General features: G+C 29.3%; 3 protein-coding genes across 6 annotated transcripts; 2 read left to right on the top strand and 1 right to left on the bottom strand.

Moving 5' to 3' along the window:
* The first annotated feature begins 712 nt into the window (after positions 1 to 712).
* Positions 713 to 13,705, top strand: LOC145763642 (phospholipase D1-like). Of its 4 annotated transcripts, XM_082575144.1 has the most exons (30): positions 713 to 827; positions 1,590 to 1,731; positions 2,020 to 2,176; positions 2,430 to 2,558; positions 2,754 to 2,868; positions 3,180 to 3,245; positions 3,534 to 3,592; positions 3,851 to 3,949; positions 4,486 to 4,626; positions 4,895 to 5,044; positions 5,264 to 5,429; positions 6,033 to 6,174; positions 6,406 to 6,554; positions 6,700 to 6,831; positions 7,279 to 7,318; positions 7,497 to 7,552; positions 7,716 to 7,767; positions 8,325 to 8,399; positions 8,662 to 8,727; positions 9,585 to 9,731; positions 10,210 to 10,328; positions 10,495 to 10,614; positions 10,726 to 10,836; positions 11,037 to 11,191; positions 11,386 to 11,486; positions 11,588 to 11,725; positions 11,916 to 12,018; positions 12,213 to 12,426; positions 12,557 to 12,670; positions 12,783 to 13,705. In XM_082575144.1, exons 1-30 carry the CDS (start codon positions 786 to 788, stop codon positions 12,888 to 12,890), a joined length of 3,408 nt encoding a protein of 1,135 aa, XP_082431270.1. In that variant the 5' UTR covers positions 713 to 785; the 3' UTR covers positions 12,891 to 13,705. The 4 variants fall into 4 exon arrangements, with proteins under 4 accessions (XP_082431270.1, XP_082431272.1, XP_082431271.1 ...); XM_082575146.1 differs by lacking the exon at positions 8,325 to 8,399; XM_082575145.1 differs by lacking the exon at positions 8,662 to 8,727.
* Positions 13,706 to 14,264: 559 nt separating this feature from the next.
* On the top strand, positions 14,265 to 16,272 carry LOC145762444 (uncharacterized). The gene is made up of 5 exons (XM_082574651.1): positions 14,265 to 14,492; positions 14,610 to 14,750; positions 14,899 to 14,961; positions 15,207 to 15,530; positions 15,602 to 16,272. The coding sequence occupies exons 1-5, from the start codon at positions 14,303 to 14,305 to the stop codon at positions 15,772 to 15,774; spliced, it is 891 nt and encodes a 296-aa protein (XP_082430777.1). The 5' UTR covers positions 14,265 to 14,302; the 3' UTR covers positions 15,775 to 16,272.
* Positions 16,273 to 19,837: 3,565 nt separating this feature from the next.
* On the bottom strand, positions 19,838 to 23,028 carry LOC145764183 (uncharacterized). Its single transcript, XM_082575783.1, has 6 exons — positions 22,675 to 23,028; positions 21,914 to 21,980; positions 21,347 to 21,450; positions 21,118 to 21,196; positions 20,936 to 21,029; positions 19,838 to 20,234 (listed from the first exon to the last, which is right to left on the bottom strand). Exons 1-6 carry the CDS (start codon positions 23,026 to 23,028, stop codon positions 19,838 to 19,840), a joined length of 1,095 nt encoding a protein of 364 aa, XP_082431909.1.
* Between the last annotated feature and the right edge of the window lie 881 nt (positions 23,029 to 23,909).

Raw genomic sequence — 23,909 nt, 5'->3', positions numbered from 1 at the left:
TTTATCCTCGATGTGGGAAAGTGAAATGCGCGACTTAAACATAGAGTAACATCAGTTACTCCGACCCAGTCTCGAGTTGACTGTGTCAGTTTGGAATATTATAAATTATAATTACCCGATTATTATGCTACTGATTAAGTGCTGGCTCAGCAGGAGTTCATACCGTTTATAGCGCCTTACTCAAGGGCGCTACAGCATGAGATCAGTGGGAATTGAACCCACCACCTCATGTGTGGTGTAGCAAGAGTTCTTACCACTACACCACACTGCCGGTTTCATTTATTACTATTGTGTTTTTTAAATTGTTTGTTTAAAAAATTACAATAAGTTTTTTAACAATTTTTAATTATTAAAAACGTCCTAACACTAATTTTTTTTAGAATTTTTTTCCACCTTTTTAATTTTTTTTTACCAAAATCAAGTTACATTCTAAAGTCAATTTCGTGCCGCAAAAATGTTGTAACGTCTGTCGCCTATTTAACCGCTGTAAACAAATGCGTTCTTCAGATTGCATAGACATTTAGCAGATAGGCGTTGTTCCGGAACTGGGTTGCTAATAGTAAACAATATTTCACAGTAATAAAGTTTATCAAATTACTTAAGAATATTTTATTAAGGCGTTTAATTATCTACGTTATCAAGTTTGATAGTGTTACTGTAAACTGCTTGGAATATACAGATATACTGCCTATTGAAACACAAATCTGCAAATCAAAAATTTAACATGATTTTTTTTAGATTATATTTGTTGTTTGTTTTTAACTAGGTAAAATTTTACCGTTATAATGTCATCTGCAAATGGGGAAGACCCTGATAATGGAGGAGCTGTAAGTACAAAAAATTTACAAGCTTCTTAAAGTTTATGTTGAAAAAATAAAACTCATGTAGAAGCATATAAAATTGAAATTTATGTGGAATCATAAATTGGTTGTTGTAACTAAATATACCCAATGTAATTTTTGTTAAAAAAATTCTATAGCAATAAAAAACCACACATGGCCGGGGTCTGATCCGTAAATGCCTTTATCATGTGTTGTCCTTAGTTAGCCAGTAGCGTGGTGTAGTGGTAAGAATAATTGCTACACCATATATAAGATCGTGGGTTCAATCCCCACTGATCTCATGCTGTAGCGCCCTTGAGTAAGGCAGTATGAACTCCTGCTCCTGCTGAGCCAGCACTTAATCAGCAGCATAGTTATCAGGCAATTATAATCTATAATATCCTAAACTGCCGCAGACAACTCAAGACTGGGTTGGAGTAACTACTGTTACTCTATGTTTAGGTCGCGCATTCGACCTTCCCACATAGAGGATAAAGATATATATAAAAAAAAGTTAGTAAGATAGTAAGACGATATAAATGGTACAAGCCAATTAACAATCGGTAAATATTTATCGAGCAAATAACTAACATTTTGCACAAAAAACTACCAACAGCAATTTGGGACTGGAAATCGATAACCATTAAGTTACATGTTTTATGGATTTTGTGTGTTAGGCTTTTGAGGTTTATACTTGGCTAAAACTAGAGCTTTGGAATTGGCCTCTCACGTCAAAAATAAGTTATAATGTTTTTAACTTTTTCGCAGGAAATTGCCCCTCAACGAAAAGGGATTGTTAGAATGGATACAGTTGCCTCGATAGGAGGAGAACATTATGCTGTTTTACCCCCAATTAATTCTCCCGGTATCGAAGAGCCTGATCAGATTCAGAGCTTGTCATTTTTTTCAGGTAAAAAAAATTAATTGATTTTAGTAGTTTAAATAATCTATTTGAAAGTAACAAATATAGTTTTTATTAATTTAAAAGTTTATATAAGTTTATTTTTATGATTTTAATAAATTATATCTTTATTTTATTTTTTTGGAAAATAAATTTTTATACTTTAAAATAAATTTTTAAAATAATGCTTTCTGGTCAAAAAAAACATTCTTGTCAAAAAATTTGAGGTTAAAAAACTTTTTTTCATTCTTTATACTTGGTTACATGTTTAATGTTTTATTGATTAAATTTTTGCAGGTCGAAAACCTTTTATTCCATACATGTCAATATATGGCAGTCCAAGTCGACTTCTAGTTGGACTCAGCTCATCTTATTTAACCAAAACCCCAGTTACCTTAAAAATACCTAAAGCAATTCATGACATGACTTACAAACACCCTCTTAACCCTAACTTGTGAGTTAACCAAACAAAAAACTTTTGTAATATTTGTATGTAAATTAACTTGTTGGATACATTGCTGAGCTTATTAAATATTTCTTGTTAAGAGTCTGTCAATGATTATTGTCATCTTTATTGAATTTGCCTGTATGGCCATTAATTCATAACTCATATTTTTTTTTTAATTCATATTTTTTTATTAATTCATATTTTTAATTCATAATTTTTTAATTCATATTTTTGCAGTGTTTATTATAATTTTTTTTAGATATGAGATTCATGTTACGCACGGCCCTTTCAACTGGACAATCTACAAAAGATTCAAACATTTTCTAGAACTACACGAAAAGTTGTGGACCTACAGAACTTCACTTAAAATTCCAATGCCAACAAAAACGTAAATATTTTTTTAATTTTTTTTTTCATACTTAGAAAATTTATACAGTTTTTTTTAATATGTTCTATCATGACTATTTTAAATTTTCGTGGTTTTTAAAGGTGGTGTTTTGGTGCTATAACAGTATAGGCTATTGTTATTTAAACGTTGATGTTTTTTTATATTTTTTACTAACTTTCCATAAATTATTTTTAGACACAGACAAAAAAGAAAAACACGCAGAGGAATGCCAAAGGCAGAATCGAAAATTCCAAAGTTTCCAAAGGCGCCAGAAATCTTAATCTCTAATGAAGATCTGGATAAAAGAAGGGTAAGAAAATAAGAATTTTATTTATTAATTTGTAATTTTGGGCTGGGTTTTATATCATTTCCACAACGTGCTTATTCAGAGACAGTTATTTACACACTGAATGTTAGTAAACACAAAATTTTTTTTTTGTTTAACTACGGTGGAGTCTGTTGATTGCTAAACACTCTGTCCAAATAAACCTTATCTTAACATTTACTTAACCTATCTATACATTTAAAAATTAATAAACTACAAAATATGAAAATTTTATGGCCCCACTATTTTGTATAAAATTTATACAAAAATACATAATTTAAACTTAATTATTTTAGACTCAACTGGAATTATATTTAAACACAATGTTGGAATCTAGCATGTACCGTAATCACAGTGCCACAGTAAGTGTTTTTAAATCTTTTTTTTTTTTAAATAGCCTATTTAAGATTTTTTTAATTCTGAAATAAACATAATATATATAGTAAAAACATTTTTATTTTTAATAATTTCAGAGCCCATTTTATTATGTTTTTTTTTAACTTTTAGAAGGTTATTAGGCTTTATAAAACGACATTTATTTTATTCTTTAAGAATTTTTATTACTGTACAAAATTTGAAAACAAAGTTTTAAACTATGTGTTGATTTTGCTTTTGCTATTTATCAAAAAAATCGTTATACTTAATTACAGAAAAAATTTTTGGAAGTAAGTCGTTTTTCATTTATCGAAGCACTAGGAAGTAAATTAAAGTAAGGATGTTATATCATTTTTTTTAATTAATTATTTTGTAACTACCTATCAGCAAAGTCGTTAACATTTTGTTTTGCAAAAACATCGATTTTTTTATTTATCATATTTTAAAAAATATACCTTTTTGAAAAATGTTTAAATTTATTATTTATAAAAAAAAAAACCTAACAATTTACAAAAAATAAATTGCGTAATATATAAATTTGTAACTTAATAATTTTTAGGACTTTATTTTAAATTTTTAATTCTTTTATTAGGGAAGGTGTAATAAAGAAACGAATGGGTGGGCATACTATTCCATTAAAATTGCTAAAATGTTGTTCAAACTCAAGTCTATGTGCAAAATGGGATCAGAGGTAAATTAAATCTTTCGTTTAATTTTTAAAAAATCAAAAAATTTGATAAACTGGTGTTTTTTTGTACCGTTGCCTTTTTTGTGTTAAATATAACAAATTTATCAAAGTAATATGATGACAGGTAATTTTTTTTAAATTTTTATTTAACAATGATGGAAGTCCTGCATGTCATGTTAAGCTCAAAATAGTATTTATTTTAATTGTTTTTTATGCCCTGTTACTAACTGTGACATTTAATAAACCTATTTGATTTAATGTTAAACCATACATACATTTGATTAATAGTTTACAATGCGTTGTGTTTAAAATTTTGTAGCGCCATTTAAAGCAAAAACATGAATTCCTATAAACTTATGTAAACACAATTTTTTGTAATTCAATTTTAAAACAAATATGAAGAACATATCGCAAACATCATAGTCTGTGATTAATGTTTTAATCATTACAGCATACAGATGCTATCTGTGCTAGGTACATGATATTATATTTGTTTTAAGCTTGTAATTATTTGATGTTCTGTGTGATGTTCTGTGTAGATGGTTTATTATTAAGGACACGTTTATGGCATATCTTGATTCGATGGCTAACATCAAAGGGGTGTTGTTGTTTGATGAATACTTCACCGTTGTACATCAACCACCGTCTTCCCATATTACAATAAACTCTTCGCAAAGACAGTAAGATAAATTAATTCAATAACTTAAAAAAACACTTTCAAATGTTTATTTAAAATCTCAGTCTAAATTAGCCTTTTTAAAAACTTTAAAAATTTTGCTTTTAATTATTAATTTTTTTCCAACAAATAGCCTAACAAACTTGACAATTTGATATTAATAAAAATTTTTAGTGAATAATACAATATTCAAAATAAAGTTAACGAGTTAATTGCAAATCATTTTGCAAAATTTTGTTTGTGTTTTATTGACTTTAATATTTTGCTTATAGGTTAAAAATAAACTGTTGGACAGATAGACAAGCTTTAGAGTGGAAAAAATCAATCGAATTTGCTCATCAAAACTTATCGGGCGGCCTTGCCAGCTCTGAAATTAGACTGAAATCGTTTGCTCCACAGCGTGAAAATTGTTATGCGCACTGGTATGTTAAAATATTTTTAATTTGGTTGTTTTTAAAAAAAGCTATTGTCAATTACTAATTTCTTGATTAACTTGGTTCTAAATATAAAAAATACTAAGGATAAATAAATTCAAATTGGACATTTTTTACATTTTATAATTTACCTTTTATTTAAAAAAAGTTTTTTAGCATAAATGGATTTGTTTAAATTTTTAATAAAAAAAATTTGTTTAACTTTAGGTTTGTGGATGGAAGGACATACATGGATGCTGTAGCAGATGCAATAGAGGGAGCGAAAGAGGAGATTTTTATCACGGATTGGTGGTTGTCGCCGGAGATCTATCTTAAACGACCTCTCAGTGAAACTGATCATTGGAGATTAGATAAAGTTTTAAAAAGAAAAGCGGTAAAATTTTGTGTTTTTGAATGTTTTCCTTTTTTTAAAAAAAACTAAATTTTGAATATTGGGTTATTAATTTTTCTTTGAAATGTTAATTGCAACTTTTGAATGACTTTGTATTATTAAGGCAAATCGTATTAAGTTATTTTTGACTTTTTATGTTAACTAAACTTAATTGCTTTTAGGCCATTGCGTAGGATGTCTCAATATTTTTCAAATTAATTTAAATTATCTTTCTACTAACGTATTTAATTATCTTTCTACTAACGTATTTAAATTATTATAAATAAATAATACTAGTTAGGCCTATTTAATGATATAGAGTTTTTCTATTTTAAATTAATAATTTAGCTATTGGTTTTTAATAACCTCCCACTATGTAAACCTCCCACTATGTAAAATTAAATGTTAACAATTATATTGATTGCAATTTAATTAAGTGCAAGCTATCGATTACTCCTGGCTTTCAACATTTTAGTTAAATCTATGAACTCCTACTTAGAATTCATCATAAATTAAAATTGATCAATAATTCATCAAACTTCAGTTGATGCCTTATTTATTGATTAAAAATCACTTTGTGTCAATTGATTAACCCTTTTACCATAGGACGAAGGAGTAAAAATTTACGTGCAACTTTATAAGGATGTAGAGGTTGCGGTGGGTCTTGGAAGTGCTTATACAAAGCGGCTGTTGGTCGAACTTAACTCGAAGAATATTAGTGTTATGAGGCACCCTGACCTTTCTGCAAGTAAATCATTGTTTTTGGTTTATTTTTTTTAGCTATAAGGTCGCCTAAAACTTTCAAAAAATTTTTTAATTTTGTAAATATTTCTATATATACTTTTTCTGTCAAAATATTATTTTTCATTTTTAAAACGATAAACTTCCTTAAAAAGAGAATTATAAAAGTATTTTTAATCTAAACTTTTTTTTAGCTATATCCTTAAAAAAAATATTAAAATCTTAATTGAATTTGTAGGTAATACATTGTTGTATGCTCACCATGAAAAAATAGTAGTGATAGATCAGAGTACTGCTTTTATTGGTGGACTTGATTTATGTTATGGGAGATGGGACGACCATGTTCATAGACTAACTGATCTGGGGAACAAAATAGACTGCGAAGCAGTAAGTTATTACTATTAGAATAACACATACTGATTCATTAAATTGTATACTTTTCCATTTTTAAGGCACTTTTTTGTTAAAATTTGAATAAAAATTTGATAAAAAATTAAAAAATTTATGTCATTTTAAATTTTTTTTTTGCCAGAGTGCTGAAGACACAGTTGACTCTCCAGCTCAAAAACCATTAAAAGAATTACCACAGTCCTCAACTGCGATGGCTTTTACCATGTTTGGAGCTATGACCATGGGAGTGGTGCAGCAAGTATCCGCTGAAAAGGTTATTTTTTAATTATTAATATTATTTATTTTTAGTTTTTTGGTATGACAATTTATTGGATTTTTTTTCGTTTTGCATTTTTTAAAACAAGTTTTCCAATTTTTTTTTTCATTTTTCCAAAATCAGGTTTATAGTTTATGTTTAACTACATTGAAGACTGTTAGTTATTATAACATATTTCATGGTTGTTGTGTTTATTCATGTAGAACCTATGTTGACAGACTGTATACAGATAATTTATTTTAATGTGTTTAAAAAACAAACAAAAACCAGGGCATTCAACATTTTTACTTTTCCAAAACTATGTAAAACAAATTTTTGTTTATAATAATATATAAAACTTATAATTTTAAAATTGTATTTATTTGCAAAGTATGGCAGAACAAAACATTTTTGTAAATAAATTGAATTACATTAGAATATTAATTTTTAACTTATTATGTTTAGGCTCCCCCTGCTATTACTATGAATGAATCTTCTTTAACTGGTAAGTTTTTTAAAAAAATATGTTAAATTATGTGATCAGTAAAAAAGTTTAAAAAAACAGTACATTATATAAGTTTGTTTGAAAAAATTATAAATGGTATTGCATTTATTTTAAAGTACCGATGAGTAGAATTGATATGTAATGTTTTTTTTTCCAACTCATAATTTTGTTTTTGTAGTTCCGAAGAGTAGATTTCGAACGAGAATTTTTCGATCTTTATCTGCAAGAAGAAAAGTAATTCTTAAAATTTTATAGTTTAATATTTTTTTTAGATAACTAAAAGTATAAATGCAAGTGTACAACAAAAAGGGCTTTAAAAAGTAAATTAACTAACTACTACATAATGTTTTAACTATGTTGCTATTTTTTTTTTTGTTTATATATATTTTTTTTTCAGGAAAGGCAATCAGCAGTTGACGAAGAAGTTCCACAGAGCAGTGGTGTAAAAGGTAAAATCAATATTTAAAAATCATAAAAAATTTTATAATTTTCAACAACCTAACATTAAGGTTTGCGGTGAGTTATTATTACTTAGCATCAATTGACACATACCTTGTTTTTAATAATTTATCATAAAAATTGTTGCAACCATAGTTTATAAACCTATTTAGTCATTAGTTATCATAAATAATTTAAGTTTTTTTATTTTTTGTTAAGTTTTTATTAAATTCTATGTTTTTACTAGCATACCAGATTTATCACTTTTTATAAATAAGGACATTACACGAAATGCAATAATTAAAAAAATTTAAAATTTACTAAAAACTAGATTGTTTTTATTTCATTTGGTATTTTATTATACTTTTTTAAATTAAATTTTTCATAAGCCTTTTGTTTCAATTTTGGGTGTTAGAAATTTTGTTTTACCTAACAATTGTATTGTAGTATAAAAATTGCAAAGGGTGTGCCTATATAACTAATAGACTCAATCTAATTTGTGTCTGTTCTAAGCCAATAATAATTGCATGAACTTAAAAAACCTTGAATTTGCATGGCCCACCTTTAGAACAACGACATGAACAATCCGAAAAATCTCCTTTGATGAAACTCAAATCTGTCGTTCATTCACCTAAGCAAGAAAGTAGGTTGATTTCGTAGTATTATAGAGTGTGCCTGTGTGGTTTTATTATTTATCAGCACAACAATTGCCTAATTTTTAACTGCTCAAAAAAGCATGCGTTTTTTAGAATTTGTTTTCATGTTTTTTGGTGCAAGTTTAGTTGGAGAAATTAGTTTGACCGCTGTTTAATTTGCAAAAAAAATATTTTATCAACTTTTTGTCAACATTTGATTCGACTACTTCTAATAAAAATTAGTTAAAACTTTAAAAAATCGCATTCCAGCTCCACCAAGTGCAAAGCCAACCTTATTTGATGCTGTGCAGGCAGCAAAAAAAGACAAACTGAAAGGTATAAAAGTTTGTATCATCAAATTTTGTAAAATTTTTATAAAAATTTTATACAAGTATATAGTTGTAGCTTAGTAGGCAAAGTATAGATGTGTAGTGACATATTAACCTCTACTTTAACCCTTTAGATATATACTTTATATTTTTGCTTGATGTTTAGTAGTAGTAACAATTAACAGGGAATATTAAAAACATTAGTTTTGAGCTTTATTCATTTTAACTTACTAAATATTATTTTATATTAACTCTTATTTTTAACCTAGTTACTTGTATTTTTACATTCATTATTTAGAGAAACTTGATCATAGTTTACTGATAAGGTATATTCATAACATTACTTAAGTTTATTTTGCATGATGTTGCCGCTGAATTGTTTTTTGTCCCATGGTGTGCATTGTCAAACATTCATGAAATGTTGCAAACACATTTTGTCATAAATGTGTGCTTTGTTTGAATCGTGCCAGTTTGCAAAGTACTTATAATATTGCTGTTATTTTTGCTTGGTTTAAATGTTGTATTTAAGCATATGAAAAAATAAGTTGCTAAAAATATCGCAATATTATGTACATTTGGTTTGTGAAAAATCTTTTTTTAAGTTTTTCATAAAAGTACTAAGTTGTTACCTTTCATTTAAGGTCTGTGTGTATTCACATAGGTTATATTTCAAACAGTCTTCACTATATTGTAAATATTATTTTTATGGTTTTAAACCTTACACTCGTCACACCATCCATTTAAACATACACTAGTATTACTACTTTATTATTATCAAGATAAGATGGACCTTTTATTCCAAAAAATTTTTGTTTTAATTTAAAAAAAAAATTATATCGTTAAATAATATTTTAATGTAAACAGGGAAAAAAAAGGAAGAAAATTTTTTTCAAGCTTACAAATATATGTTAACCAAGGTCGAAGAGGCTAATAACTCTATGTTATGGGTTGGTAAGGATTATAATAATTTCATTCATGCTGATGTACTGGAACTGGATGATCCCTTTGGAGGTTAGAATATTAAAACATTAACGTTTTATATGTTTTTTATTTTTTTTTATATATTTTTATCCTTGATGTGGGAAGGTTAAATGCGTGACCTAAACATAGAGTAACATCAGTCACCCCGACCTAGTCTCAAGTTGTCTTTAGCAGTTTGAGATTTTATAGATTATAATTGCCTGATAATTATGCTGCTGATTAAGTGCTGGCTCAGCAAAAGTTTATACCGTTCATAGCGCCTTGCTCAAGGCCGCTTCAGCATGAGAGCAGTAGGGATTGAACCCAAGATCTCATGGTGGTGTAGCAAGTGTTTTTACCACTACACCATGCTGGCGGTAATGTTATTACAGTGTAACTGTTTGAATTTATGGGCAATCCTACTTTGCAATGGTTTCTTACTATTCATTCTTTTAGTGCCGCCCAACACAGACTGCATTTCTCTTAACCTTGTACTCACATAAAAATTAATAAATTTGTTTTAAATTAGATGCAATAGACAGGACAAAGTGGCCACGGCAGCCGTGGCACGATATTGCAAGTGTCACATATGGCAAACCTGCCAGAGATGCTGCACGCCATTTTATACAAAGATGGAACTTTACTAAAGTTAGTATTTTTATATTTAAAAAAAACAATAAGAGGTTTTAAAGATATCCTGCACTGCTATATAACAATGTTTAACCATATTAATTGATTATTTAGACCACTTAATTTAAAATATGCCAATTGTACAAATTTGCCCAAAAATATTTAAAACTTCTTGTTAATTCAGGTTCAAAAGAAAAAAACTGCAAGCCACGTTCCCTTTCTTATACCAAAAACATACACAGATGACACTTTTATGATAAATAAAAATATGATGCACCCACAAGCTGTTCAAACTAATGTCCAGGTTTAAAGTTGTTTATTTTGAGCACTTTCTTCATTTTAATGTGATATTTTTAAAACATTTTTGATTTTTTATGCTGTTTTTCAAAGTTGATTTAAATTTTGTTTAATCTAGATTTTAAGATCTTCATCAAAATGGTCTGCAGGTATAACACACACTGATAGATCAATACAGAATGCCTATCTTTATGCAATTGAAAACTCAAAACACTTTATCTACATTGAGGTTAGAACACTTATTTATTTTAATGTATTTTCATGGTCTAGATTGACAACAAATGAATGTGAGTAAAAAAGGGAATAAAAATAGTTTAATTTGCAAATATATATTTTTTTGAGTATTATCTTTTGTAATATTATCTTTTTTTAGAAAATTTTAAAAGCAGAATTTTTTTAAACATTAATTAATTTTTTTATTTAATTTAGAACCAATTTTTTATTACCTGCCGCAACGACACTCAAGTTCAAAATTCGATTTGTGAGGCATTGTTTAAAAGAATTGTCAGAGCACACAAAAATAAAAAGAAGTTTAGGGTTTATGTTGTTATGCCTCTTCTACCTGGATTTAAGGGAGACATCAGGTAAATATAAGAGAATATTTTAAAATTAGTAAACAGCATCTTTAAAAAATAATATTATTTAATAAAATTTAATTGAATTTAAGAACAAAATGTGTAATATTTACTTCCGTTTTTTAAATAAAAATAGTTGTAGTTAGATTTATTAAAGTTTATATTTTTATTTTAGTTACATAACATTTGTATTCATGTTACAGTGACAGTAGCCAGAGTCAGGCAATAAGATCAGTCCTGCATTGGCAGTACAAGAGTATAAACAGAGGTTCTGAATCTCTGATGGAATCCCTTAACAGAGAAAGTAAATAATTTTAATAAACTTACATTATTTTATCATTTATTTAAGCTATATGTAATTTTTTTGTAAGTTTTCACAAGTAACATTTTTAAAACTATGTTTAGTTGGTGCTGGGCAGGCTCTGAAATATTTATCCTTCTGTGGTTTAAGAACCCACAGTGAACTTCAAAAGAAACCGATCACAGAGTTTATTTACGTTCATAGTAAAATGTTAATTGTTGATGATAGACTGGTCATAATAGGTAAGCTACTGTTTTATATTGTTAAAATGTCCTTTGAATTATATTGCTGGTGGTGGCAAATACTAGTACCCATGTTTAAAACATTGTTTATTTTTTTAAAGATTTAATGCTGTATCTATTAAATAATGCTTAACACTTAATTTAACCCAATTGTTTTGCATCTTGGTTTTAATTATAAGTTATTATATAGGTTCCGCAAATATTAACGATAGAAGCATGTCAGGTACCAGGGACAGTGAAGTTGCTATTTTAGTTGAGGACATAAACTTTATTAATTCAACCATGGATGGACAGTAAGTTTTTTTTATTAAAAAATATGGCCCTCATCAGAAATTTATCTAAATAAGTTGTGTTTTTTTTTAAGGGTTGACCTACTAAATTTTAGAAGTGCTCTAAAATTATCAGTACATTTTGTTTTAATATTAGAAGATTTAAAATACACAATTTTATTTTTCTTAAATTAATAAAAAATAAAAATCTTTTGTAGACCTTATCAAGCTGGGAAATATGCCACAGCATTACGTCGTCAATGCTTTTGTGAACATCTTGGATTATTACCTAAAGATTATGACCTCACAGTTAACACCTTCAACCCATTAACTCATCCCAACACTAAAGACATCCAAGATGTTGTCAGTGAGCATTTTTTTAAGGATATTTGGACCAAAACAGCTGCTATTAATACAACTACATACGAAAAGGTTTTGATCTTTTTAGCATTTTTCTTATATGGCAATACATTGCAAAAGCTAATACAAGTAAAGTCTATATAGTGTTAGTATTTTAACCTAAAATTGATTGTATTTTTATTTAAATTTGACTTGTGTTTAGGTATTTGGTTGTGTACCATCCGATTATGTACGGACTGTTAGTGATTTTCCTGAATTTAACAAAAACAAACTTATTCACTCTGATGTTGATGCGGCAAGGCAGGAACTAACTAAGGTAATTTAATGAAATTTTTGAGACTTAAATTTTTTTTAACTTTTTTATGGGTGTATATATTTTTTCACAAATTTATTTCTGGGTTACATTTATTTAAAATTTTTTAAATTAGGTGAAAGGGTCTCTTGTGCTATTGCCCCTTCTCTTTTTATGCGATGAAAATCTAACTCCTGACGCTTTAACCAAAGAAGGTATTGCCCCTACTGACTTATGGACATAAACTCAAAGGATTTGTCGTTGTTTATTATTTCTGTATAGTAAACATTAACATTTATTTTTTTTACGTCAAGTTTCAGGTTTTTAATATTTAATCAAAAATTTTAATTTTATAAGTTTTAATGTTTTTTTACTATCAAGTTTTTATAATCATTTTTAAGACGACTTTTATTGATTTTAATTACTACTGTTTAACATTTCAAAAAAGCAGTAAAGCACTTTATTAAGTTAAGTTGTGTATTGTTTCATCCTCTTTTAAACATTGTTTAATAGCAATATACTTATCTCTTATTTTGATCACTGTATATATTTACTTAATGTTTTAATTAACCAAGTAAACAATTTCCTGTAAATATTGTAATTAATTTTCTTTTAATTCATATTTAAGTTTTTTGAAATTATGTGTACATTATATATTTATTACCAGTTATTGCCTTAAAACAGTGTTTCTATACTGCTTTTACAATGCTTCCATTCCATAGTTAAACAGATACTAAAAGCCAATACTTTTTCAAGAAGCCTTACGTGCCTTATACAGTTAATGTGTTTGTTTGAAATATATGGTTAACATAGCTTGATGTAACAAATCATAACTCTGTTTGCACAATGTCCATTATAAAAAACAATATTAGTTTAAAATTAACTATTTGAACTAAATTTTTGTTTAAATATGCTATTTTTAATATTGTCAAAGGCACTTTTATTTTTACTCCCTTTTAACTGGTAATGTTTAAAATCTTTAATTTTTCCCTTTTTTCACCTAATATGTTTAACTCTATGCACTAACTGGATCAATCTTGCATGATATAATCAATAAAATGACGCTATACAATTGAATTTGGGTTGTTTGCGAAATAAGATTAGATTTAAAAGTGATTTAAGGAACAGTAAATTAATTCATGAGAAAAATGGTTGCTCTATTGAATTTTTAATATTATTGCAAGCGTTTTGATTAATACTAAATAATTATGCAACTCTTATGTTATAACATAAAAAACTCACGTTAAGTTAGTTTTCTATGGTTATAAATACAGTTAATAATAAGGTTAAAATTTTTTTGTACAATACTATTCCATTAGCTTCTATATACGTTTAGATGTTAACAAAAATTCTAACATAACCGCAGTGGCGCCATCACTGTGTTTACTTGCTCGCTATTGGTTGAAATTCTATGGCGTGGCACGTCTTGTGATTCGTGATCGTCACGAATAAAAATGCCTGGCACGATGGCCGATCTGTTTGCTGTTACTTGCTCGGGGATTTTCTTTTGCCAAATTTAAAACGATTAGTGTTAGATAAATAATGCAATATTTAGATAATATTAACTAAGATTTTAATTAATTTAATGTCAGGCAATAAATATGCCTTTATTTAACCGGGCTTTTGCTTTTTTGCCAGATTTTAGGCAGTTTAATCATGAGTACCAATATGCTAAACAGTTGCTTTTTTGCTTCGAATTGGGACGAAGTCGTCAATCAATTGCCGCCAAATTTAGAATGTCCATATTGTGAAGATTTCGAACTTGAAAATTACGACGATTTTAAAAAACACATTAACGCTGTTCATTTTCGATTTTCGTTGTTTTGTGAAATTGATGGAAAACAAGGTAATCTTAAAAATTACGTTTTGCATTTGCTCTAGTCCGTTAGTGTTATGTGACTTAGCTTAGCTTAACAAATATACAGAATGCAACCAAATTTTAAAAAAATGATTTTTGTTGTAGCTTATGTTCTTTCTTGTCGAAAGAATTGTATTTTTCGAACAAGTGTTTCTGAAGTAAATCGAAGTCATTTTCACTGCCCACTTTGTCAGAAAACCTTTGGAAGGAAGGCATCTTTTAAGTTACATTTAATGTCCAAAACAGGTAATAAATTTTGTTATCAAAAAGTCTTTGTTAATGAAAAAATATATATACATTACATCGGACATATTAAATACTGGTACTGACTATAAGTTTATCTAAATATGTGATTTTTTGTTTTTTAAAATGTGACTATTTTATTTGAATAAAGGTCCGTGTGGTTTGCTTACCAATATGGATGTTACTGAACATGACAGACAACCAAAATACACTGGTATAATTTAATCTTTGTTTAAAGAATTGTAATTAAAAGCTTGCTGACTTAACTATTTTTAGCACTTGTGTTTTGGTATGGTTAAATCGTGATATAGCAACACCATATGTTATTTGCAATGCCAACCTAACCTTATTTAACATTCTAATCATAATTATTATTTTTTTTGGTCTTAATATCATTATTTTTTTTTTGGTCTGAATATCAACATCAATATTATTATGAATTTTATTTTGTTAAAAAAGAATATGAGAGTGGTGAAGATCTTGAATTGTCAAATGATGAAAATGATAATGAAATGCTTACCACCGAAGCTTTAAATACCGACAACATTAAAAGTGAAACAACAGTAGTAATAGCTCATGATGGGCTTGTGAGCGACAAAGATCATGGAGGTATGAGGCGTATTATCATGGCACCTACTGTAAGGTTACCGAAAACAATCGGTAAATCTCCAGTTTGTTATCCTAGAAAGCCACAGTTGTGGAAAGATAAGGTAAAGAAAAGGCCATACCAAGAAGCTGCAATGCAAGATACGTTTAACGCTTTGGCCAAAGCCTGGAAAAAGGGTAAGACAAAAACTATTTAATTTGAATTTAATATTTAAACAAATAATTATTTTAAATTGTTTTTTCTTTAGAGCCTATTCAGGTTCTGACCCCCGAGGAAGTACAAGACGAAGCTGACAGACAATTTTTGTTAAGCTTTTTACCACAACTTAAAAAGTGTAACGAACGTCAAAAATCGAGGTTTCGAACGCAGATGTGTGTGTTCATGGAAAACATGTGTCATAGTGATGAAGAAGCCTCATGATGTGATACTGTTTTTTAATCTTTCTGTTAATCATGATATGATTAAAATCATAGACTTTCTGTGCCATGCCAAAGTCTATTATTCAGTTTCACCACATCATGGTTTTTAGTCTGCATAATATTTTATGATGTGATGTGTCCTGTCATGAATTCATCACATGACGAAGAAAAAATCAGTTTTCCTGTCTTGGCCTTGGGTATTATTCTTCAAATTATTGTTTACCTGTAGTTCTAAGGTGTATTAAATAAAATTAAATAAAAAAAAGCAAAAAATGTACAGAACCTGTTTAGTACTAGCATTGGGAATTTGTATATATGTATTTTAACTGTTAATTTTTTAACATTATTGGGATTTAAAATTTTATTGTAAAATTCCATTTATGTTAATACAATCATAAATTGTGGTAACTCACAATATATTTTGTTTGTTTATAAAATCATAACCCAACGAATACTATTTGTAAATGTTAGTTTTGTTTTTAAAAAATAAAATTTTTCAGATTAATTTTGGTATGATTCGAAATTGCTTGCCCTCAAGAGGGCGGTAAAGATCAGTATATGTAAATTTATCGGTTATGGCACTGGACTAAAAGCCGAAAGGTTTCGTGTTCGACTTTTACCGATGCCACACAATAAGCTTTTGAGCCCAGCGATTATAAATAGCTTGAACATATGTCATAATATCCGACAAAAATATTAAAAAAAACATCTTCTTAAGGGGATATCCAAACGACAACAATTTTTTTAGGTGTGAAACAAATATACAGCTATAACTACCAATTTTTGTCTCAAAATGTGATTTTTACTTTTCTCGATAAAAATGATCCTAGGTTTAAAGGGTTATTTAAGTTTGAAAACTTAACTTTTTTGGCACGGGTAAATAAAAGGTTATTTAAGTTTTAAAATACAGACAAAAGAGGTTATTAAAATTTTTAAACGTTTTTTATTTTTTACGGGTAAAAAGGGTTATTCAGGTTTCAAAACGATTTTATTTTTTTATTATTGGTATAAAGGGTTATTTAAGTTTAAAAATTAATTGGTTCCAAATCATGTTCAAACAATTCATATATTGTCTAGTTTTGGCAATATCTCACAAGTTATTAAACAGATTTTTAAGAATTATTGTTGCAAAAGCAATCGCAATAATTATAAAAATAGATGTCCCCGTGACAAAATAAATCAAATTTACATTTTTTTAATGTTGTTTACATAAAATGCTACGTAGGCAGCGTCGAACATGAATGGTACAGGCTACTAACTTGCCGCCTGCCGGTGTTACTTGTACTAAGATACCGTGACAGATTTGCGGCTTTTTTGGACATAAATTTACATATATTCATCGAATCATAGTAAGTAGCTTAAAATTAGAAAGTTTACAAGGTACCGTGCTAAATTAACTCATATTACATAACTTCTTAAATTCCCGTGTTACCCCTATAATTAGAAATAAGATAAGAACTGATTATAACTAACTTACACCATTTTACCTTGAATATGTTTAATTGGCGACCATTTCTATAAATATCTTAAATGTGTCCCTGGCAATGTCTTTGCAATGTAATTTAGTGAATAATTATGACAAGGCCAGGGTATAATTGTCACCCCTCATAACCTAACAAGTTTGCAAGTAGTAACTAAAATTCTTTTACAAACTCTCGATTCTCGGATTCGGGGAAATCAGAAAAAATATCACGTTCACAAAATTTTACCAAATTAAACTCAATGCCAAGATATTGAAACCAGTTTTAAATTGCTATTTTTATGCAACTTTACACAGGATTAGGAAAACCTTAAATTTAGTTTGCCCAAGCTGTAGATTCAGCTTTTCTTTATCAAAATAAATCGGACTGAAGTTTAAAATACTGAATGTGGTTTTATATTTTGAGAATTTGCTGCTAGTACCACAAACCCGAATGCGTCAAGCAAAGTACTTCTCACTAGTTCAAGGGTAATTAGTTGTGTTAACTATCACGCATTCAACTTAATTTCCCGTTTAAAAAAACAAAGGACAATAAACACGCGTGGGTTGATCTTGTGATGTATTTATTTTGACAACGCGCTTAAACGAATTATTTAACCGCCGTGATAGCAGCCATTATAATTGCATGTAACCTGCACTTTAAACCAGGCCCAAAAACGATTTGCTAATTGATTGTCAGTCAATTTTTGTTAAGTTTTGTTATTTTGAAATCTTGTTTACAGTGAACGTCTAACAATGACTAGCAAAAACGTATTATGATAGGATTGGTTTTGGAATTTAAATTTGGTTAAATTGTTGAAATTGGTTAACGTTTTACGTTTATTTTTACCTAAAATAAATATATTTACTGTTGTTGCTAAACAAATCAGCCTATTAATATATTTAAAGGTGTGTTTTTTGGCACTTATTCGTGTTTTATGTAAATTTTTGTAAGTTTCAAACTGCTGTATCATATATGTTAAACAACATAGTTAACTATTACGGTTGTATTTGTTTAAATTTTTATTCAATTATCTAAAACATTGTTCTTTGTAAGTTTTATGTAAAACAGTCATTTATAACATGATAACTCAGGCCCACGAGTAAAATGAATCAAACGGAAAAAATGTAAAACTTCAGGTAATCGTTTATGTCTAAACAAACAAGAAAGATTTCCGCCAGTGACGTCAACAGTTTAATTATCAGGTCTCCTAATTCTTTAACTTGTGTGGCGTAGGCTCTATCTCGTTAAAATCAAGCATGTAAGTTCAGATTTAGTTCACAATACTTAATTGTGCATTGGCTGTAATCTGATTTGGGTATCATCAAATAACCAAGTTTTTACATGAAATTACTACACTGTTCGATCTCTGATTTAGGTCAGTTTCCCAAAAAATTAAGGTCGTTTTATCGTACATTAAACTAATGTGTTTTTACCAAAACTAACGTTTTCGTTTTAAGGATTAATTTTAGAGTTTTCACCTTTTTGCCTTGACCTTTAAATAATGTCTTACTTTAATTAATATTTTTTCTCAGCAATATTTTTTAGAGTTACTTGTCATAATCAATTCATTTTGTTTTTCTTAAATTAATTTTATTCGCAAAAGTATGGCAAGGACAAATGAACTCTAGTACGAGCGACGAAAAAAACAAACAATATAATATTATGAAATGAACAGGAATATAAAAAAACATAAAAATAAATAATAAAGTGAGCTATAAAAATAAGAAAAATTTATTCAGCTAGGTACAAAGCAACGCCGAAGAGCAAGGCCAGTCTTGAATGTAACAACTCAAGACTTCTTGTTCTACATGTTTTTGTTCGACGCATAATGTGCAAATGTTCGGCTGAAGATCGGGTTTATTTACAATAACAACTGAGTGCCTCAACACTCCCTGTCGTTTTACATGTTAAAGGAGTGGTCCTGTCTTGCTTCCCGTCCGTTAAGACTATTTATACTTGGTGACGACACTCGCCTTAATTTGTCAACCGACATAAATCGCCAGAACTCGATTTCGAAATCCCTCGTACCTAACCATAACAATTTTAAGTTGGAAAAAAAACACATTGGTCTTCATTCAAATATATAGGCGTGCGCCAATTTTTCCATAATCACACTAATTACTAGACCTGGTGTTTTAAATGCGAAGTGCCACAGTGTAATGTAGTCGCTATTTATATAAAGTTAACAACCATATAGCGACGGTTCGCAAAATTGGGTTGTGGTAAATTTTGCATGTTCGCTGGTCGCTAATTTGAAATTGCGGTGTGAAAATACGTAAATGGTATTACCAATATTTAGCGCGGCGTTAACTCTAGGTTAAAAATAAAATCGCAACTCTGAAAACCCGATCTTCAGCAATGGATATTACATAAATAAAGAAAAATACAAAAACTTGTGAAATAACGACGGGACATATAAAAAACGTTTATAAAGTGAAGAACTAATGCAATGTTATTTTTAAAAGCTTTGAGCACCGCGAAAAGCAAATCGGCCGGTGATTCTTATATCATTAAATGATATTTCGTTAAGATGGGTTAAGTAAATAGTAAAAGAATGAAGCACTATGCTGGGTTGATGAACGAATAAAAGAAAAAGAAGTTTCACTTGGCGATCGACGGTGCCACGAAATACATCCGACACGACGAGTTTAAGTAGACCCAGTCGCGACAAATGGCTAACTCACTACTGTTGGTCATAAAAACAGCACAGTTCTTATAATTGGTAATATCTACCACCTCTGGATCAATAAGGAACGTGGCGAAGTGTTTTGACCGAGATACACGACACCTTGGGGCTTGGGAATCCCCCACAATATTAACAGTGAGAACGGGACTTTCCTTTTTGCATTGCCCCACCTCGAATTTCTGATCGTGGTGAACGAAGAGTTCAACATCCGTGTTTGAACTAACGTGGGTGACGATTGTGGGGGGCGTTGTACTCCAAACGGTCTGACACATTTCTCGATAAGTTTCCATTGACTGTCGTTTCTTCCGGGTCCTGAAATAGTAAAGACGAATGAGTGACGTTAAGCCATAGTTTAAAATAACCTGAACACCACAAACTTTCTATATTTTACTGTCGTTAATATACTCAGCCATTTTAAAAACCGATGCTGATGCGATAAAGTACAAAATGGCGTAAAATGAGTCACATGATTATTAAAAAGACAGGAGAAGCGAACGACAAAATCTAAATTTGTCCCACTTAGAACATGGATCTTATTATAACTTGGGGAAAACGGAAGACGTTACAAATATCCCGGAAAAAACAGAGTCGTTAGAAGAAGTTTGACTGACAGCTCGGTAAAGCGCACGCGCCCAAAATAATTAAAGCCATTATCTACTGCGCTCGTTACTTGTACAACATATAAACACACCCTATGCCTTACATTAAATGTGTGGTTAATGGCTTGTTTGGGTACTTGGTAACCGATGTTACATGTTAGCTGACATGTATTTTTAACCATACGGCATATGATGTTAAAGGGTAATTTGCCCTATATATAGTTATGTAAGCATACTATGCAAACCGGTATGTAGCTCTTTTAAAAGCCATTAAATAAGTTTTGCTAATCCCGTCGCATTAAAAAAACATTTGACAAGAAACAATAAACATGAAACCTACATAAGCCCCAAGCATCGTAAATAAACAGTGTAAACATTACATGCACTTCAATGAAATTTTATGTAATTACTTACATGAATTTGGGCGATCTTCGCTGAAAAATTCTTTCAGTTAATTGATCTCGGTTATTTTTATCCGCCGCGTTTGATCCATAATTATCCCCAGAGTCTATAAACAAAATAACAAGGTTATCGAAATGTTTTACTTGTTTTTTACTAGCTTAACATCGCCCTAACACACTTTAAAAGAAATTTACCTAATTCGTTATCGTTCGGCGGCAGAGTTTTGTTAACCTCAGCTTGGATCATTAATTTGGGGAGGATCTGATGGAAAATCTATAAAAAATACGAAAATTAATTTATTATATAAAATCAACAAAAAATAATTATAATGATGTTTACAAACAACATAAGCCTTTGTTTTTGTTATTTCGTGTAGGGCATACGCGTTTTTTGGGTTTACATTTTATGAAATATATTTCTTACCTTTGCTGATGCCGTTGGATCCCCGTAATTCAATTTACATAAAATCGAATTTTCTAAACCCTCTTCTTGACATTTTCTGATCGCAGCTAACTTTAAATTTTTTTCTAAAAGTAAAAGTATGAACATGTTAACCTTTGGACTATTGAGGATTCTTATTACCATTACCAACTGTGTAATACTAGTTAAATGACAAGTTAAAAGCGATAAGTTTAATGACAATAGAAATTCGCATATACTCTATAATTTTCTTAAACTATAAGTTATATGACGTTATGGCATTTTTTCTTGAAAGGTAATAAGCAACAACATTTAAAGATTTAATTTTTTTTCTTTCTTAATTATTAAGTAAACCCAATATGTGACGTACTCAAATTTGATAATTATTGAGTATTTTGAACTTATGAAACTTATGCCCTTCCGTTTAACCGGCTGTCTTGAAGTTATATTTCAAACGCCACACCTATCCATTAATGTAGGATAAGACAATAGCGAGCTATTGATCTGTAGTGATATTATATAGTCAAGGTGATAATTATTTTGAGCACAATAGTTCAATAGGATAATTACCTTCAATATTCTTTTTTGCCACCTTTTCTGTGATTAGTTGAAACAATGATCGTAGTTTACTTGGCACCTGCGAAAAATATAAATATTTAATCTTGTTCTTGGAACTGAGAAAAATATATATTTAATTTTCCCTTCAAATAGAGACAAAATATTGCGCAACCGCTGGAATTAAAAATTTCCGTACCACGTGACTATGTTGCATAGTGATTACGAATCGTTTCTAAAAATAAGCCTACACTAGTAACGTTTGATTCGATTGTAGTGGTTGTGTTTGTGTTTGTTTAGACTGAGGGCGTGTTTAACTGAAAAACTTTGCATTGCAAGGCTGCGTGCTAACCAAAGTCGTGACTCGATTTGCCCAAACTTGCTTCTGCTGTGTCATAAATTTAACAACATTTTTACAATCTTGCCACGCCCAGTGAACTCCTAAATTTACCTCAAAAAATTCAGATTTAACTTATTTTGTAACCGTTAAAACTATGTTTATTTTAAACCCCAAATTGGGTATTTTTATTACGTATTTTTAGTTGACTAACACCAATTTTCGAAACTATTTTAAACAACGTAAGTATTTATTGTGTAATATATCACTAAAATACCCAATTTAAAGTTTTGACTAATAGTAATTTGTTCTCAATAAATTTGTTTACAACATTTAATCTTACAAAAGTTATCTAAAAATTCGTCGATTTTACTAAATTTAAAAATTAAATTTTATTTTATAAAAATAAGGCTAAAAATCTTCTAAAAATTATTTTTACCTTTGTTGATTTCGAATTTCCATTTTCGATGACTGGGCATAAAATTGTCGCGCAGTTGACTTTGCAGTTTTGCATTTCTTCTGCGGTCATACAGTTTGGTTTCGCATTAATAGCTAGTTCGGCCCTACGTTTGCGTAATAACGTTGAATAACTCGTCTGATATTGCACTGGAATTTTGTTTAAATATGCTGCGTTGACCGACGTTGAAGCGGCCATAATTATAAATAAAAAGACTAAAATGTCGATTAGCGAAACTTTTCTTGATTTTTTGTTGTTAGTTGAAACTCTGTAGCAAGATTTAACGTATTCTTCTGTTTTCAAATTTGAGCATTTACAACAATATTCAGAATTCATATTGGTAATTTTTGTGTTAATTAATTCCTAAAAAAAAAATAAATATTTTTACTAAGACTGTGATTTTTAATAAAAATTTTGCCAACCATAAAAAATATTTTTAAAGACTTTTTCAATAATATTAGTTTTTTATTCTCGATTTTCCCAACCTAATTATTCTGTACTAAGCACGCTACCACGTTATGGCAACAGACAACCTTTAAAACATTCATTTACCGGCCTTTTTATAAGCTGCCCTCTTGCACATTTAATTATAGAGCGGGAAATTGTACATATGAAGTTATGACAATTTGCTTCCAAAAATAATTTCCATAATGATTATAATGTTTTCCCGACCTGAACGAAAACATTGAAGGAGGATTATTATATCGTTTGCGATTAGTTACAGCTCGTACACTTCATCCTGTCCTTGGAATTTATTATTCATTAATGTGTTGGTTGGTCGTCGAGCGGAGCCTTATATAACGGCGAGGTAAATGTGACACGGGCTCTACAAAAAATAAACACGGCATCTCGTATACCATCAGGTCACGATTTTTTGGAAGGGCCGCCGCCTCGATGATAGTTTGTACTTGACAATAAACTTTTGTCGAAGTTCAGTGTAGCGACAGTTGCATTTTCGCCCTTTCCCTAATTGGGCTTCGTTGCGGAATTTCAGCGGACCGCAGGTCACGCCTCTTAACCGAAACATGTTTGAGAGTTTACTCATCGGTACTTACGCTAAAATAAACAAAGTTAGCGCACACTTATTTTAAGACGCTTGCATAAGGGTACAAGTTACGTCAATTTTAATGATTGACGTACTGCGTAAAACAGACGCTAATTGTAATTTAAATAGCATTATGTCGCTAACCTTTAGTTAAATATATCATTAACTCGGA

This window comes from Corella eumyota, chromosome 1 (assembly GCF_963082875.1).
Source record: "Corella eumyota chromosome 1, kaCorEumy4.1, whole genome shotgun sequence".
NCBI classification, from domain to species: domain Eukaryota; kingdom Metazoa; phylum Chordata; class Ascidiacea; order Phlebobranchia; family Corellidae; genus Corella; species Corella eumyota.
This window is presented reverse-complemented; position numbering and strand designations above follow the sequence as displayed.

Excerpts from the sequence above, each read along its gene's own strand:
- LOC145762444 (XM_082574651.1), top strand. The coding sequence starts at position 14,303 with ATGAGTACCAATATGCTAAACAGTTGCTTTTTTGCTTCGAATTGGGAC. Across the intron at positions 14,751-14,898 it reads ACATTTAATGTCCAAAACAG|GTCCGTGTGGTTTGCTTACC; the intron begins GTAATAAATTTT and ends ATTTGAATAAAG. Across the intron at positions 14,962-15,206 it reads CAGACAACCAAAATACACTG|AATATGAGAGTGGTGAAGAT; the intron begins GTATAATTTAAT and ends TTGTTAAAAAAG.
- LOC145764183 (XM_082575783.1), bottom strand. The coding sequence starts at position 23,028 with ATGAATTCTGAATATTGTTGTAAATGCTCAAATTTGAAAACAGAAGAA. Across the intron at positions 21,981-22,674 it reads GAAATTCGAAATCAACAAAG|GTGCCAAGTAAACTACGATC; the intron begins GTAAAAATAATT and ends TATTTTTCGCAG. Across the intron at positions 21,451-21,913 it reads GGCAAAAAAGAATATTGAAG|AAAAAAATTTAAAGTTAGCT; the intron begins GTAATTATCCTA and ends TTTTACTTTTAG.
- LOC145763642 (XM_082575144.1), top strand. The coding sequence starts at position 786 with ATGTCATCTGCAAATGGGGAAGACCCTGATAATGGAGGAGCT. Across the intron at positions 3,593-3,850 it reads GCACTAGGAAGTAAATTAAA|GGAAGGTGTAATAAAGAAAC; the intron begins GTAAGGATGTTA and ends TTCTTTTATTAG. Across the intron at positions 9,732-10,209 it reads ACTGGATGATCCCTTTGGAG|ATGCAATAGACAGGACAAAG; the intron begins GTTAGAATATTA and ends GTTTTAAATTAG.